At 43.4% G+C, this 18,561-nt stretch overlaps 2 protein-coding genes and 1 long non-coding RNA gene across 6 annotated transcripts in view; 1 reads left to right on the top strand and 2 right to left on the bottom strand.

Annotated features, from left to right (window-relative positions):
* LOC134296825 (zinc finger protein 239-like) overlaps positions 1 to 18,561 on the bottom strand; it is a 143,874-nt gene that overhangs the window by 52,227 nt on the left and 73,086 nt on the right. The gene's annotated exons all lie outside the window — the stretch shown is intronic.
* On the bottom strand, positions 1,687 to 18,110 carry LOC134296827 (oocyte zinc finger protein XlCOF6-like). The gene is made up of 3 exons (XM_062972715.1): positions 17,955 to 18,110; positions 13,573 to 13,690; positions 1,687 to 7,687 (listed from the first exon to the last, which is right to left on the bottom strand). The coding sequence occupies exon 3, from the start codon at positions 7,404 to 7,406 to the stop codon at positions 5,172 to 5,174; it is 2,235 nt and encodes a 744-aa protein (XP_062828785.1). The 5' UTR covers positions 7,407 to 7,687; positions 13,573 to 13,690; positions 17,955 to 18,110; the 3' UTR covers positions 1,687 to 5,171.
* Positions 7,688 to 13,231, top strand: LOC134296879 (uncharacterized). Its single transcript, XR_010003702.1, has 2 exons — positions 7,688 to 7,814; positions 12,331 to 13,231. It is a non-coding gene; the product is annotated as an uncharacterized LOC134296879 (long non-coding RNA).

Genomic DNA, 18,561 nt, shown 5'->3' with positions numbered 1-18,561 from the left:
GGGCCTCTCCAGACGGTCTTAGACTCCGAGATGGTTCATAAGGGGAGAGACGTTTGGACAGGTAACCCATCCAACACAGGCTGTGACCCTGTGCCCTGTTTGGCCTTGCGACTGACAAGGAAGACCTCTGCGTACAGATGACATTGAACTCCAAAACTTCAGATGATCTCTCCCAACGGCTTCATGTAGATGTTACACAGCGTGGGAGACAGTATTGAACCCTGCGGGGATTCTGGCAAGGGATTCTGCTTTTCCTGCCTGGCAGAAGGGGGTTGGACTAGATGGCCCTCGTGGTCTCTTCCAAATATACTATTCTGTGAATCTCTGATTTGGGTAAGAAGGCAAGGGCCTAGAGAAGTGTGGGGGGGGAGGGAGTCCTCTCTCTGGGTGACCCCAAAAAGGGGCTGGAGAGCGACCTGCGGAGGATGGTCTGGCTGGTGACGCTGCTTGGAGAGAATGGGGCTGGACTCCACGACCCACGGGATCAGTGGTTTCATGGCGAAAGAACACACATCTCTTCCTCCCAGTCAGTTTGGGTTGTGTGCTGAGGGGCTAATCATCTTCAGACCACGCAGGAATAAACCACCAAAGCACCCCCAACAGATGGTCATACCATCTCAGCTTAAAAACCTCCAAAGGAGACTCTTATGGACTCCCGATAGGAGCAGACTCCACTACTGAACAGCTCTTACCTTCAGGAAATGCTTTCTGTTGTGTAGGTGAGGCCTGCACAACTAGTCAGTGTTAATGAGTGATGGAAGGAAAGGAGAAGCAGAGTAAAACACACACACAAGACCCCTGCTAGACAGGCAGGTGAATTCAGTCCTCTCACGGCCTCCTCCAGCTATACAATGGGACAGACTGTCTCATAGGCAAGGAGTGGATTCCAACCCCCAAAACACTGCAGAGTCCTGGTCACAGTTTCACAGCCTCTGGCCTTGTAAAGTAGTTCGTCTCTTTGAATAAACACTCTTGAGTTCTGACTTTCATCCAAAGTCCTTGGAGGTTTTATTCTTGATTTATTCACTACTTATAACTATTTACAGGTCTTCTCTTAATATACAAAGATACACATTAAGAATGAGTAAGGGCTGTTGGAGAGTGGCCTAGGCTGCCTCAGAGTGTGGTGGAGTGTCCTTCTCTGGAGGCTTCTCTGCAGAGGCTATCTATCGGGAGTGCTTTGATTGTGCCTTCCTGCATGGCAGGGGCAGGACGGGGTGGCCCTTGGGGGTCTCTTCCGGCTCTAGGGTCCTAGGAGTCCATTCCAGGAGGAGGCAACACGGGGTCTCATGGACACGCCTTTCCTCTCCGTCCACCTCTCATCCTGACCACGGCCAACCCTTTTGGGATCCAACATTTCCTTCCTGCCGAGGGAGAAGCCCTTCCTTCTTTCCTCCAAGTGAAACATACCCAGCTGTCTCTCTCCGCCCTTCTCTACATCCCGTCTCTGGAGATATTCTGACCTGTCAATATCCGTCTTGAATTGTGGGACCGAGACCTGGAGACAGGGTCATTCCAGGTGAGTCTGACCAAAGCGGAAGAAAGGAGGCCGTGACTTCCTTGGATATAGACAGAATCCTCCTATCGGGACAGCCTGGAATCACATTGGCTTTTATAGCTGCTACATCATAATCTGTTTTTAAAAATAATTTATATTCAAATACAAGAAAGAAAAACAAATGCATATTTATACAAATTACAAATACATTTATTAATTTTTTTAAAGAAAATCGTACATCCTTTTACAGCAGCCACATAATATTCAGTACAATCTACAATACATTAACATTTGGCATCTACTGTTATTTTCACGCTTATACAGATTTCTTACCCTCCCCCAAGTCACTTTTTTTATTTATCATCTGTCCAAAATTCCTTTTCATTCCCTCTTGAGGAGGTAATTCTGTCTTTCTTTTCGAATCCTCTTCCAATACATTTTCTCCAGACATCATCACAACCACTTTGTTTCTAAATCCCTCTCCACGTCAACCTATCATTTCTTCCCAGTTTCCATACTTCCTTATACCATTCTTCTATCTCTATATTTATTTCCCTTTTCCAATTCCTTGCTATAAGCAGTCTTGCAATTGTTAATGCGTTTGTTATCGCATCTTTGTCCTCTTTTTCCAACTGTTTATTATTATATGAGAATAAAGCCATGCTAAGACTGCTTTCTATTTGAATGTTCATTGTGTCTATCTCTCTTAATACCTTTCTCCAGAAATTATTTACATATTGACACAGCCACCACATATGTATGTATGTTCCCGATTCTTGGCATCCTCTCCAGCAATTGTTTGAGTAGTTTTTATTTATATTTCCTATTCTTATGGATGTGAGGTACCATTTCCATATCAACTAAATAATAATTTTCTTTAACACATATGGATATATTTTTCAAGTGTCTTTGTGCCCATAATTGTAACCCCTCTGTTTCATTGATTTTCATTCCTATATCTTCTTTCCAAATCTTCTTGAAGGTGTTATTCTTTACTTTTCCTTTGTTTTTTTCAATTAATATTTTAGAAATTTTACTGGATATTCCTTTCAAATTTTTATGTTCCTGATCTTTTCTTTCTTCATTCCAACCTTTAGCCAATCCCCTATTTTATCTAAGTTTTTCCCCTTAATTTTTTTATCCATCATATATATTTTTTATTTTTTGGAAATGTCTTTTCCATTATAATTGGGGTTATTATTGAGCCATCTGTTATTAACTTTCTCCTGTATTTGTTCCATATTTCTAATGCATTACTCAACATTGGGTTCCCAGTTTACCTTATTTTTTTTCTCATAAACTATTTTAAAACATATTCCGAATTTCTTCCTCCACTTTTCCTGAATCCATTATTAACTATTCTACATCCTCCTTTTCATCATTCCTTGTATAACCAATCTCAGTCTGTTTGCTTTATAATATTTTTTCATATGAGGAAGCGCTAATCCTTCTTCTTTTTGAGATCTGTTCTGTAACTTGTTTCGTCAATTTCTTTGACTGCCATTACAGTATTTATCATTTGTCCAAATGAGTCTCCTTTGGGGTGGAGAAAGGTGGGGTAGAAATGTTGCAAAGAAATAATGTATTCAACTCTTCTTCTGTAATCTGAAATGGCATTATAAATATAAGGTATATGTAAGTATAAAGTTTATCCTCAGAAGCATTTTCATTTTTAGTATTGCTGTCTTTCCAAACCAAGATAGATGTGTATTAATTTTTTTTGAACTATTTTCCTCAATGCTACTACATTTACCTCTTCTATTTCTTTTAAGTCCTTTGTTATACTTACTCCCAGGTATATTAATTTGTTCTTGATTCTAATTCCCGTATGGCTCTGTTCTATAAAGTCTTTTTCTTTTTTCTTTGTATAATATAAACCCGTTGTTTTCCCAAATATCTTTCAATGATCCTCTCTCCTATCAATTTGACCTACCCAGATATTTAATCAATAACAATGTGTCATCAGCAAATAAGCTCACCTTCTGCTTTTCCTTTATTCCTACACCTTCTACATTCTTACCTTTTTGGATGGCGTTTGCACATAATTCTATCACCATAGCAAATAAAATTGTTTTAATCATCCTTTTATTCTACGTCCCATTCCAAATTAATTCATAATCTCACTTATTATCTGCCATGCTACACAATCAAAGCATTAAATATATCTAATGCTAGTAACATTTGTCTTCCTTTTACAAACCCAGATTGATCTTTTTATATATACTTGTACATGCATTTATTCATTCTATTGGCTATTATAACTGATAAAAACCTTTCATCCTGATTAACTAATGATGTGGGCCTGTAAGACCCTGGGTCTGTTAAATCTTTTCATATTAATATTATGAATGACTTCCTCCACGATTCTGGTATTTTCTCCACAATCATTATTCCAATATACAATTCTAATATTGTTGCAGTCAGTATTTCTCTAATACTTTTGTAATATTCTGTTCCCAATCCGTCCAGACCTGGAGCTTTCCTGGCTTTATTTCTGTCCTCTTAATAGGTTGTTCTGATAATTCTTAATATAAATTACAATTTTGGCATTTTTAAGGAAAGGACTACATAAGAAACATTAAAGCTTCAAGGACACATAACCTACATAAAAAGAACAAAACTAATAGAAAAACCAATCTACAAAACTCTTGCTGCATGCTGATTTTTATCTCGATTTACTCACTTTAAATCATAGAATCATTGAATCCCAGAGTTGGAAGAGACCTCATGGGCCATCCAGTCCAACCCCCTGACAAGAAGCAGGAAATCGCATTCAAAGCACCCCCGACAGATGGTCATCCAGCCTCTGCCTCAAAGCCTCCAAAGAAGGAGCCTCCACCACAGTCCGGGGGAGAGAGTTCCACTGCCGAACAGCCCTTCTCACCGTGAGGAAGTTCTTCCTGATGTTCAGGTGGAATCTCCTTTCCTGTAGTTTGAAGGCATTGTTCTGCGTCCTAGTCTCCAGGGCAGAAGAAAACAAGCTTGCTCCCTCCTCCCTATGACTTCCCCTCACATATTTGTACATGGCTATCATGTCTCCTCTCAGCCTTCTCTTCTGCAGGCTAAACATGCCCAGGTCTTTAAGCCGCTCCCCATGGGGCTTGTTCTCCAGACCCTTGATCATTTTAGTCGCCATCCTCTGGACACCTTCCAGCTTTTCAACGTCTCCTTTCAATTGCAGTGCCCAGAATTAGACACAGTGTGATTCCAGGTAAAGTGGTCTGACCAAGGCAGAATAGAGGGGTGCCATGACTTCCCTGGATCTAGACACTCTGCCCCTATTTATGCAGGCCAAAATCCCATAAGGAGGAGGGAGCAAGCTTGTTATCTGCTGCTCTGCAAACTAGGATGCAGAATAATGGCTTCAAAATACAGGAAAGGGGATTCCACCTGAACATAAGAAAGAACTTCCTCACTGTGAGAGCAGTTCAGCTGTGGAACCTTCTTTGGAGGCTTTTAAGCAGAGGCTGGATGGCCATCTGTCCGGGGTGCTTTGAATGGAATTTCCTGCTTCTTGGCAGGGGGTTGGACTAGATGACCCATGAGGTCTCTTCCAACTCTATGGTTATATGATTTTGTGATTTCTTCCCCTTCCACTTCCTGTTCATGTCTATTTTAAGTCATAGTCATTAGAAGTTCTTTGGACAAACATTCTGGCTTCTTTGCACTTGTCCTATTTATGTGGCTTCTCTCCTGTGTGCATCCTTTGATGGGTGCGTAGATCTCCACTCTGACTGAAGCTCTTTCCACATTCCATGCATTTATGTGGCTTCTCCCCTGTGTGAGTCCTTTGAAGGGTGCATAGATCTCCACTCTGACAGAAGCTCTTTCCACATTCCATGCATGTATGTGGCTTCTCCCCTGTGTGGATCCTTTGATGGATACGCAGATGTCCACTCTGACTGAAGCTCTTTCCACATTCCATGCATGTATGTGGCCTCTCTCCTGTGTGCATCCTTTGATGGGTGCGTAGACTTCCACTCTGACTGAAGCTCTTTCCACATTCCATGCATTTATGTGGCTTCTCTCCTGTGTGAGTCCTTTGATGGATACGCAGATGTCCACTCTCACTGAAGCCCTTTCCACATTCCATGCATGTATGTGGCTTCTCCCCTGTGTGAGTCCTTTGATGGGTGCGTAGATTTCCACTCTTACTGAATCTCTTTCCACATTCCACACATTTATGTGGTCTCTCACCTGTGTGAGTCCTTTGATGGTTACGGAGATCTCCACTCCGACAGAAGCTCTTTCCACATTCCATGCATGTATGTGGCTTCTCCCCTGTGTGAGTCCTTTGATGGATACGCAGATGTCCACTCTCACTGAATCTCTTTCCACATTCCATGCATGTATGTGGCTTCTCCCCTGTGTGAATCCTTTGATGGATACGCAGATGTCCACTCTGACTGAAGCTCTTTCCACATTCCATGCATGTATGTGGCTTCTCTCCTGTGTGAATCCTTTGATGGATACGCAGATGTCCACTCTCACTGAAGCTCTTTCCACATTCCATGCATGTATGTGGCTTCTCTCCTGTGTGAGTCCTTTGATGGATACGCAGATGTCCACTCTCACTGAAGCTCTTTCCACATTCCATGCATGTATGTGGCTTCTCCCCTGTGTGAGTCCTTTGATGGATATGCAGATGTCCACTCTTACTGAAGCTCTTTCCACATTCCATGCATGTATGTGGCTTCTCCCCTGTGTGAATCCTATGATGGATACGCAGATGTCCACTCTCACTGAAGCTCTTTCCACATTCCATGCATGTATGTGGCTTCTCTCCTGTGTGAGTCCTTTGATGGATACGCAGATGTCCACTCTCACTGAAGCTCTTTCCACATTCCATGCATGTATGTGGCTTCTCCCCTGTGTGAATCCTTTGATGGATATGCAGATGTCCACTCTTACTGAAGCTCTTTCCACATTCCATGCATGTATGTGGCTTCTCCCCTGTGTGAATCCTTTGATGGATACGCAGATGTCCACTCTCACTGAAGCTCTTTCCACATTCCATGCATGTATGTGGCTTCTCTCCTGTGTGAGTCCTTTGATGGGAACGTAGATAGTCACTCCGACTGAAGCTCTTTCCACATTCCATGCATGTATGTGGCTTCTCCCCTGTGTGAGTCCTTTGATGGGTGCGTAGACTTCCACTATGACTGAAGCTCTTTCCACATTCCATGCATGTATGTGGCTTCTCCCCTGTGTGAGTCCTTTGATGGGTGCGTAGATCTCCACTCTGACTGAAGCTCTTTCCACATTCCATGCATGTATGTGGCTTCTCCCCTGTGTGAGTCCTTTGATGGATACGCAGATGTCCACTCCGACTGAAGCTCTTTCCACATTCCATGCATGTATGTGGCTTCTCCCCTGTGTGAGTCCTTTGATGGATACGCAGATGTCCACTCTTACTGAAGCTCTTTCCACATTCCATGCATGTATGTGGCTTCTCCCCTGTGTGAATCCTTTGATGGGTGCGTAGACTTCCACTCTGACTGAAGCTCTTTCCACATTCCATGCATTTATATGGCTTCTCCCCTGTGTGAGTCCTTTGATGGGTGCGTAGATTTCCACTCTCACTGAAGCTCTTTCCACATTCCATGCATTTATATGGCTTCTCCCCTGTGTGAGTCCTTTGATGGGTGCGTAGACTTCCACTCTGACTGAAGCTCTTTCCACATTCCATGCATGTATGTGGCTTCTCCCTTGTGTGGGTCCTCTGATGGGTGTGTAGATGTCCACTCTGACTGAAGCTCTTTCCACATTCCACACATTTATATGGCTTCTCTCCTGTGTGAGTTCGTTGATGTTTAGCAAGAGAACTTCTCTCAATGAAACATTTCCCACAGTCCTTACAATTATGTCGCTTCTCCCCTGTGTGTGATTTTGACAATGAATTTTCCATTTTTTAACATTTATTATTCTAATATTATGCCTGAAGTTCACAGATATGGACTCCTGAATAGGACATTTCCTCTTCCCAGTCTCTGTATTGCTGTAGTCTTATTTTCTCTTTACCAACCCCTCTTTTTACAGCACAATCCTCCCTTTCCTTACATTTAAAGGTATGTAGCTTGAAATATAATTTCTCCAATTCATTTCTTGTTCTTGTTAATCCTGCGTACTTTCCTTTCAGACGAAAGGCAAAGGGCAATGTTTTCTTCATAAGGTTCGTTTAGAGGTTACCTGCGAGATGAATAAGAGTAAAATCTTATTAGGAGCAGAGTACAGAAAGATCTCATTGAACATGAAGAACAATAGCCTAGTGCTGTAGCAATCACAGGGGAAGAGGGGAGAAAGACTGGCCCAACTGGTAAGAGCCCGTTGCCTGCTGAGAAGCACTTTAACACTTGCCCAACAAAGAACAATCCCTGCAAAGGGGATAGCGGCCTAAGATCCTGTGTCTAATCCAACCTTGGTAAAGGAAGGCCTCTAATAATATGGTCAACACGGAAAGGGGCTAACGATGCAAAGCATTTCCTACCTAGATCCCGCTTCTTCACATCTCCACTCAAAACCTGAGTGGCCATCTGTATGGACAAACTATCCCAAGTGATCAGTCTTGGGAGAAAAGTACTTCCTCCAACTTGGGGGAGAGATATTTTCCTGATCCTCTCTTTCCCTGCAGCGTGATCCCTGCCCCACGTTTCTAAAGCAAGGCGCCTGGAGACACTGAGAGCACATTAGGCCACAAAGTTCCTTGACATACTGCATTCTTACAAAACCTATACCACAAAGGTATGTAACTTCAGCCAGAGCCAAGGCACTCAGCCTAGCAGCAGTACATGAGAGAAGGCGGTATAGAGGAGACAGATGGATAGACCCCCAGGGTGAGTGGGAATCCTGCTGCCCTCCAGATCCTTCTGCACTCCAACAGCACCCTTGGGTGGGAGACATCATGATTCCTGCCCAGTTCTGCTCAGTTCAGTCCATTTTAGAAAGGACATTGGCAAACTGCAGCGGATTCATAGAAAGGCAACAAGGACAGGAAGACATTACATTGTAAATGAAGGAAAAATAAAGGCAAAAGTTTGCTTTTGCACAGGAGACAATGTTGTGGCTCGAACTAAAATTATGTGCTAAAGATGATGCTTCTGACCGTCATCTGGGTAGTACCAGGTATAGCTTGTGCCACCAGATGACTGCAACTAGGCCGACCACCTGCTCCCTCGATCCGTGTCCCTCCTGGCTAGTAAGATCTTGCCTGGAGGGATTACGTGAACCTCTGTTGAATATAATAAATAGCTCCCTTGAGCAAGGAGTTTTTCCAGAGGGTTTAAAAGAGGCGATGGTCTCTCCGCTGCTGAAGAAACCAGACTGGGATCGTTCGGTTCCCGCTAGCTACCGCCCAGTCTCGAATCTTCCGTTTCTGGGCAAGGTGGTTGAGAGGGCAGCAGCGGAACAGTTGCAGCAGTTCCTCAATCGCACAGCCGGACTTGATCCCTTCCAGTCCGGCTTCCGTAGGGGGCACGGGACGGAGACTGTGCTAGTTGCCATCACAGATCAGCTTCGCTGCCAAAGGGATCAAGGCGGATCAGCGCTGCTTGTGTTATTGGATCTCACAGCAGCATTTGATACGGTCAATCACAATCTATTGACCCACTGCCTAGCCATGACGGGGGTTAGGGGGATACCCCTTAAATGGGTGTCCTCCTTCCTCCAGAATCAGGGACAGCGGGTGGTGAGGGGAGGGATGGTTTCCACGTGGTCTCCACTAACTTGTGGGGTCCCACAGGGAGCTATTCTCTCTCCTCTATTATTTAACATCTATATGCGACCGCTTGCCCGACTGGTGCGGAGCTTTGGGCTCGAGTGCCACCAGTACGCTGATGACACTCAGCTCATTCTGAGGATGGAGGTCCGGCCGGACTCCGTACCCGATAGTTTCCATCAGTGCCTTGAGGCCGTTACTGGATGGTTGCGTGCCAGCAGGTTGAGGGTGAATCCAGCGAAGACGGAGATCCTTTGGCTGGGCCGTCCGGGTGGGAGGGAGATGCAGCTGCCTACCCTGGATGGTGAGACACTGCGTCCGTCATCTTCTGTAAAAAGTCTTGGTGTCTTATTGGACCCTCTGCTCACAATGGAGGCCCAGGTCTCTGCTGTGAGCAGATCTGCGTTTTTCCATCTACGTCAGGCTAGGCGACTGGCTCCCTACCTATCTAGGAACGACCTGGCTACGGTGATCCAGGCGACGGTCATCTTGAGGCTCGGCTACTGTAACGCCCTCTACATTGGCCTTCCTCTGTCAGTGATCCGGAAACTAAAGCTGGTGCAAAACGCGGCGGCTCCGTCTTCTCGCCGGGGTGCCGGCGAGGTGGCGTATCACCCCAATTCTACAACAGCTGCACTGGCTACCGATTGAGTACCGGATTACTTTCAAGATACTGGTACTAACCTTTAAGGCCTTACATGGTTTGGGGCCGGCGTACCTGAGGGCCCGCTTATCCCCCTACCAACCCCAGAGATTACTTCGGTCCAAAGACCAAAATTTGCTTGAAGTCCCTAACATACGGACTTATCATTTGTCTTCTACTAGGCAGAGAGCCTTCTCGATTGTAGCCCCTCATTTATAGAATGCCTTGCCAGTTGAAACTCGAACTATCCGAGGCCTACTTGCCTTTTGGAAAGCCTGCAAAACCTTGCTCTTCCGACAAGCTTTCGATGGGTGAAAAACATGGGGCTATGTCTGTTTTTATTGTTATTTTAAAGCTGTGTATTGTTTTAATTTATTTAATTTAATTTAAACCGCTCTGAGCCAAACTGGGAGTAGCGGTATACAAGTCTGATAAAATAAATAAATAAATAAATAAATAGTCCCCCAATTAACCAGAGAATTTGTTGATCACATTCACAAGGACTGCCAAAGGGGTTCCTAAGACCATCAGAAATATGTGTTTTCTGATGGTCTTTGACAACACCTCTGACATCCCCCTCGTGAGCTACCCAGGGGTCCCGACTCCCTGGTTGAGAAACATTGATTTACACTGTTACCCTATTGCATATGAAATCTGTTATAGACAAAGACAAAGAGGTAACTCTGAAAACAGAAAAGGAAGAAAGAGGAGAAACAAGAATGAATGGGGAAGCTCAAATTTTGAAATCGAAGATAAAGTGAAGTTCTTCTTGTGACGAAATAGGTACAGTCCCAATGCAATCGTGATTTGTAATGTTCTGGATTAGAGAGAAAAGAGAAAGGAAATAAGGAAGATTTTTCAGTGAGACCTTGAATTGAACAGAAGTCAAAACATCTTCCTGAAGCATTGCCAAATAGAGGAGCTTGTTTAGAAAAGACATTTATTTGAAAACTTATCACAATATGACATCTATTGGATGAAAGTGGTTACATAACAAATCCAATGTTCAGTTGAAAACTCCTAAAATGGAGAAAGGAAAACAACATAATAAGATATTGGCTAAACATACAGAAGTTATGAAACCAGTGGAAATTTTGAATGGATTAATCGATAGTGCCAACAACAAGCTAGATCAAGTGAATACTATCATGAAGAATTCTCTAGTGGCCCCCAAAGAAGGACAATTGAAACTGAAAAAGTTTCCAAAAGTTTCTGGGCCAAATTAAAGGTGCAGGTTATCTATATATATAAAAGAGTAATGGCATCACGGCGACCCACAAAACAACAAAACTACAGGCCCCCCAACCTCGAAATTTGACGACACAACCCATCATCCACGCCTCTAGGTTGATACAACAAAAAGAAAAGAAAAATAATGTCCTAATTAGAGAGAGAGGAATAATTGCTTTTATCCAATTGCTGCCCGTTAGAAGGCTAAGCTCCTCCAACTTGGTCTCCTAGCAACCCAATAAAAAATAATAAAAAACATTAAAAAAATAATTAAAAACACTAAAAAATTAATATAATAAAATACCATAATAACAAAAAATAACTAAAAATTATACAAGAAAATAATAAAATATAAAAAATAAAAAGATAACTTACAATAAAATTAATTAAAAAATACAAATAACGTCAAATAAAAATTACACAACAAATCTTAACCAACACCACCACCACTTTGCCACAGCAACGCATGGCCGGGCACAGCTAGTTACCTATAAAGCCTTAAACGGTTCAGGACCTGCCTATCTACGTGATCGCTTCCTCTCCTACGAACCAACGCGAATCATAGAATCATAGAATAGTAGAGTTGGAAGAGACCTCATGGGCCATCCAGTCCAACCTCCCGCTAAGAAGCAGGAAATCTCATTCAAAGCACCCCGACAGATGGCCATCCAGCCTCTGCTTAAAAGCCTCCAAAGAAGGAACCTCTACCACAGTCCGGGGACCCCCTAAGATCATCCGGGGAGGCGCTCCTCTCGCCCCCGCCTTTGTCTCAAATGCGGCTGGTGGGGACGAGGGAGGGAGAGGGCCTTCTCGGCAGTGGCCCCCATCCCGGCTCTGGAACTCTCTCCCTAAGGAGATCAGGTTAGCTCCTTCCCTGCCCATTTTCCGCCGGGAATTGAAAACATGGTTGTTCCGGAGCGCATTTGAATAAATAGGCCCAATAGAGCGGTTATTAGAATACTTCTTTATGTTTTAAAAGCATATGGCACTTTATCGCTGTTACTTATTTCCATGATACACCATTTTATGAAACCTGTCCCCACTGGTTTGCTTTTAATTACTCTGATTTTATCTGCTTGGATTTTAATGTATTGTCCATATTTTATTTTGTGTATTGTTGGAATGTTTTTTCTGTCAAATATGTTGTGTTGTTGTTTTGGGCTTGTTCCTGTTGTGGTCCCTTCGGGGAGATGGGGCGGGATATAAAAATAAAGTTGTTTATTATTATTATTATTATTATTATAGGTGGAACAAGAGAAGCCTCCAATTTAGTTGGGAGATACCACAGAAGAGATCTGGGGCCAGAAGAAGAGGCCAAACCAAATCTCTTCAAAAAGAGCTGGAGTATACAAGGAGACACAGGTTGTTCAGACCTCTGAAGCAAATGCTGAATGCCACACAGGAAACAAAGGCCAAGAAAGAGACCACAATGCCTTTAAACAAGAATGAGCGAGATTATATTCTTGAATGGTGAAAACAGGACGTAGTGAAAGCAGATATTAAAGAAAGGAGAAGTCCAAAAAACGATGAGTAGTTGGAACTAAAAACGCTGATCGGAAGATAAAAAAAGAAAAAATGGGCTGAACAAGAGATCAAGAAGAATGAGATTTTCAAATGTGGTGCTTTAACAGATGATTGTTTTATATCTGTTTAAATAGTATGGACAAACCCCTCATGTAAGAGACATTAGTTCATAGAAAGGCTGTGTAGCGGGAAAGGGGGGTGAAGGATAACGGTATCTATTAATTCGTGTACGTATAACACTAACTTACTAACAAACAGATTTGACTAATAATCTTCTAAAATTCATTTGGTAATAAATACAACGAAACCACAGTTTTCTTTAAAAAGGAGCAAGTTGCCAGGAACAATCAAGAAGAACTTAAGAAATGCCATTTCCTAATGGATTCCATCACAAAAACATGGGAAAAGTTTCTCAAACCCAAAAACTTGGTTTCTGCGGGAGGGACATCCTGCTGTAACACATTTTGCTCTGGTTTTTCAATAAATTCCTCATCACCAGGTCTCAACCAATTCAATTCTCACTCCTTTGTGGCAGCCACAAAACCAAGTTTTCGGAGTAGAGCAACTCCTTTCCAAGTAAGGAATGCACAATAAAACAGGAAACAATACTTTCAAACCAGAAGCAGAACATTTTTCAAATTTTGTTATATTGTCATTTACCTTGTGTCATTTGTTACATCGTGTCATATTTTAACGTGTTAATTGGAATTGGTATATGTTCAGTCTATTTCAGTTTTAAATAGCCACAGCTCACCTGCCCACCAAGCAGGACGAAAGCAGAAATGTGAGTAGATAAATAGGTACTGCTTTCAGTGGGGAGGTAATAAAGATGCCCTTAAGGACACTGATCGGGAAGAAGCTCCTCAACATGGAAGATGAAGTGACAGCCCCCCCTCCCCCAATGACCAGTGTTGAGCACAGCCTCCAAGATGCCGAAAATAAGATGGGAAAAGTTGTTTTTACCTGTGTCTGCGTTGTCTGTCCTTGTTAATTGTAGAATCAGGCACTGAATGTTTGCCGTATGCGTGTTCTGTAAGCCGCTCTGAGTCCCCTTCGGGGCGAGAAGGGCGGGGTATAAATACTGAAAAGAAAAGACAAGCAATTGAACCAAGATCACATACAAGATGATTATTGAAGAAGAAAGACAGGACGATGAAGTTTAAAAATAATGGACAATAATATAGAAGACAGATCAACTTTTGGGGGGATTCTTTTTAGTAGTTTAAGCAATGGATGTCAAGATAAGAGAGATTAAAAACTGGGAGTAATGCAGTAACACGTGGAGTATTTGAGAAAGTACGAAGCAGTGATCCAAGGCGGATTTATCCTTACGGAATCCAGTTTGCTCAGGGCTGATGATTTTGTTCTGGTCCAGCCTGGTCTACAACTTTATTTATAGGAATTTTGCACAAAGCTTTCCAATTACCGATAGAAGGCTAATTGGCCAGTAATTGGAAGGATCGGGAGGGTCACCTTTTCTGTAGATTGGAACTATAATGGCAAATTGCCAGTGGTTTGGTAGGATGCCCGTGTTGTTAATGATGGTGAAGACTGCCACCAAGAAGAGGGTCCACCACTCAGGATCCGATGTCAGAATCTCCGGGATAATTAACTCCGATCCAACTGCTTTTCCATTTTTTAGACCAACGATCAGGTCTGCTCCTTCACTACTGAAACAGGGGGCCAGTCGGTCAATTCAGGAGAATCTATCACTTTTTTTTCGTGTCAGGAGCAACCCGAGTTGCTTCCGGAGTGAGAGAATTGGCCGTCTGCAAGGACGTTGCCCAGGGGACGTTGCCTGGATGTTCTGCTGTTTTACCATCCTTGTGGGAGGGAAGCTTCTCTCATGTCCCCGCATGGAGCTGGAGCTGAGAGAGGGAGCTCACCTGGGTGGGATTCGAACCTGGCAGCCTTCAGGTCAGCAGCCCAACCTTCAAGCCACGAGGCTTTTATCCCCTAGGCCACTGGAGGCTCCAAAATCTACCCCTGAGCTCTGGGTTTCTAACTCATCCGCCCGAAAGAGGTTGGAAAAAATGACTATATCCGTTTGAGGGAGAGACTTATTTATTTATTTATTTATTTACTTACTACATTTATATGCCGCTCTTCTCACCCCGAAGGGGACTCAGAGCGGCTTACAATTCAAATGTACATACAATATATTATTAGCATAGCACAATATAAGCCATTAAATTACTATATTGTACTATATAATTTCATGGTAATATTATTAGTAATATTACATTTAATATATAATATATAATTAATATTATAGTATATTATTAATTAGTATAATATTGTATTACATTATAATATTATCATCAATATTATAAGTACATACAATATATTGTATATTTATAAATTATTGTATATTATATATATGTATATAAAATTAGCACAGCATGTTGCTATGGCACAGGAGACGAGATGGAACTGCCTCCCTGGCTCTTCCCGTTGCTCTAAATTTACATCATTATCCAACGTTCTGGATTATCCAACGCATTTTTGTCGTCAATGTTTTCAATACATCGTGATATTTTGGTGCTAAATTCGTAAATACAGTAATTACTACATAGCATTACTGCGTATTGAACTACCTTTTCTGTCAAATTTGTTGTCTAACATGATGTTTTGGTGCTTCATTTGTAAAACCATAACCTCATTTGATGTTTAATAGGCTTTTCCTTAGTGCCTCCTTATTATCCAACATATTCGCTTATCCAACATTCTGCCGGCCCGTTTATGTTGGATAAGTGAGACTCTGCTGTATATCCGTTTGAGGGAGAGACTTATTTACATCATTGAGGGTGATAACCGAAACCCCGGCTTTTAAATTAATTTAAAAACGCAGCGGAGAGTTCCGCAGGTCACTCACCAAAGGAACGGAGCGGGACCGCAGCAGACTATTATTAAGAGATCTTTTTTATTTCACTTTCCCCTTCCCTGAACTATGTAACAAATCCTCCCAATAAAAGTAGCATTTATTTTAACAGTAACCCTCTCTATCTGGTTATTTTGTGTCATTCTCTGACTTTTCCCTTCGCATGCAATTTCTCTCTCTCTCCCGTCCCTTTAACTCCGGCTGAGGTTTCTCCGCCATAGATTAATATGGCGGACGATACAAATCGGCTCATATCTCTATCAAAATTACCCCTAGAACGCTCCTCTTTTAGTCCTAACCCTTTCTAAGGCTCCTGACTCGAAGACAACCAGCGGAACCGGAATCGGTCCAGTTTTCGGCACCTCAACAGCTGATTGTCAAACGGGACCGACCGCTTCCTTCCAGCCTTATCCCGGACTTTCCTCTCCCCGCGACTCGCGGAATGGTTTTAAGAGATCCCTAGCCCCTTTCTGTGAACTGGGGATGGGGGGATCGCTCTCTCGCGGGGGAGACATGGACCTCCAAGTACCCTCACCCTCTCTGCAGCTGCCAGGGGGTGCCCGGACGGGTGCCCTCCACGTTTCATTCATACTTTCATGATTTTATGAAGGAGAAGAACACTCTTCCCCAGACCTACCCCTGGACTTATGAAATCCTATACTTCCAAAGACTGCAACCCACATGTGCCTCTTCCCCATGCCATCTCTACGAATTCCTCCCATCACAGATGAACTTTTTTTCCTCATGTATCCATGAATTTGCATATTCTATGTACCTGGACACCCTCATGACCCACTGTTGTATGAATTTCTAATCGTTGGGCTAACTTCATGAATTGTGAAATCATGCTGCTTGAACTCCACTCCTATGACTTTCCATATTGGGTTCCCCAGATGTTGTAAACCTCATTCTTATCAAATGTTTTCAATTGTTTATATCATCCATGGTTCCCCTTTGTGCAATGTAACCCCCCCCTCTATGGATTCTCCCTTTCCTCCTTGAAATCTACCTATCTGCCTATATGTATTTATACTCTTTGGGATCCCCGGAAAATATGTGTTTTTCCCAGCTGGGTTTATGTTCCAACTTTATTTTAATTTTCATTCTATCCCATATAATTGTCAAATCATGAAATCAAATGGGAAATATTATGACCCCAACGTGAACCCTAATGATCCAGACCTCCCTTCCCAAAAACAAAAGGATAATCTGCCACAGTTTAATCCAATCTCATTCCGATCGCATGGACAATATAGGGCTTGAGTCACCAAATTCCTAAAGGTGACTCGCCCCCAAGGCAAACATTGTCATATCCCAGGCCAGGACGCCTCAGGAAGGCACCCCTGTGGAGCCCGTCAATGACGGCTCATCACCACCCTTCTTTACTTCCCGTCTGACACCCCAAAGACATATCTAAAATCTGTGAACGTGACAGGACCCCGGACATCCTTGATGGGTGCCATTAATTCCTTTAGAAATCGGCCGGGCCAGGATTAATCTGATATTTCCTGTCCGGTCACTTCATTGTTTTAATAGCTCCCGCCTCCTCCTCTCTGATTGGCCCGAGTGGGGACAAAAAGCGGCTCCCCATTGGGCCAGCAGAGCAAGGCGGGAAACGAAAGCCCGCCTCGTTCAACCTCCCAGCCTATCCGCGATCAGATGGGCGGGGGAGCGGGGCGGGAAATTCAAAGGGCTGTCAGACCGAAACATTGTATAAATATGGCTTTATTTGAAACATATGTTACGCTAGTAGATTGAATGATCGCTATTAGCGTCCTTTTCAGCTGAATTGCTCAATAAAAACTCCTTGGCGGATTTTCCTTCAACTTGGCGGACCTTCTTCATTTCAGGCTTCAGGTTGTATTGCGGCTTATATTCTCCTTTTGGCTTCGCCAAGGTCCGTTCCCTCAGGACCGGATCGGGTCTCTCCTTAAGGGCCCGATCCCCTAAAACGCGGTCGACAACAAGGGCGGCTGACAACAAAGGCACAATCTGACGCCTTAAATGCATATAAAAACAAAGCCACATTTAATTGAAGACTGAGGGTGAAGGTTGGGCTTGAACTGCTCTGTCCATTGGCCAAGAACCAAAACTGCTCGTGGTTGTTTGTTGTGATATTTATACCCCGCTTGATCTCCCCAAAAGGGACTCAAAGCAGCTTGGCATGAAAGCCTCAGGATACCATTTAAAATGCGTAACAATACAAACATGAAAACAGCCTTCTTCAGGGGCAGCCCCACCAAGAGCGCGTCACAGTCTTCTGGACGGGAGGGGGGGGGGGGAGAGAGAGAGAGGACGCATGCGCAGAGGAGAGAGCAGGCCGCAGAGTCCCTGGGCAGACAGACAGACAGACAGACAGGCCGCTCCCTCCCAAAGGCCGAGAAGAAGGAAGGAAGGAAGGAAGGAAGGGAGGAAGGGAGGGAGGGAGGGAGGGAGGAAGCCCCCCATCCCTCCCCCCACCCACCTCCTCCTCCTCTCTCTCTCTCTCTCTCTCTCTCCGAAAGGCCTCCTCCTCCTCCTTCCTTCTTTCCTTCCTTCCTTCTGACAGGAAAGAGCGCCGCCCGGCCCCTCCCCCCCAGTCTTCCCGCCTCTCGCTGCACTTCCGCCCTCAAGAAACATGGCGGCCGCAGGCAGGAGACCCACAGAGGGGCACTTATTCACATATGTGGTGGGAGTGTTCTGAATTAAAAAAAATTTGGCTAATGATACAAGGGAAAATCCAGGACTTATTACAGATAACAATACAAATTAATAATGATTTGTTACTTTGGGGAGTGCTGGATCATCCAAGTATAAAAACTGAGTGCCAAGAGTTATTGAAAGTAACAATAAGAGCAGCACACGCTGTGATTGCTAGAGGATGGAGAGACAAATCGAAATGGATGTTAAATAATTGGAATGATTATATGTATGATCAAGTATTGTTAGATATTACAGGAATTATGACTAACCAAGTAACAAGAATGAATAAACAAAAGGACATTACAAACAGATGGAAAGACTACTTCAACTGGGTGAAAAATGGAGGAGCCAACGATTACATTAAAGAAAAAATACAAAGACTTTACCTG

Source organism: Anolis carolinensis, chromosome 2 (assembly GCF_035594765.1).
Source record: "Anolis carolinensis isolate JA03-04 chromosome 2, rAnoCar3.1.pri, whole genome shotgun sequence".
NCBI classification, from domain to species: domain Eukaryota; kingdom Metazoa; phylum Chordata; class Lepidosauria; order Squamata; family Dactyloidae; genus Anolis; species Anolis carolinensis.
Note: the sequence above shows the minus strand (reverse complement) of the source record. Positions and strands in the feature narration are given on the sequence as shown.

Excerpts from the sequence above, each read along its gene's own strand:
- LOC134296827 (XM_062972715.1), bottom strand. The coding sequence starts at position 7,406 with ATGGAAAATTCATTGTCAAAATCACACACAGGGGAGAAGCGACATAAT.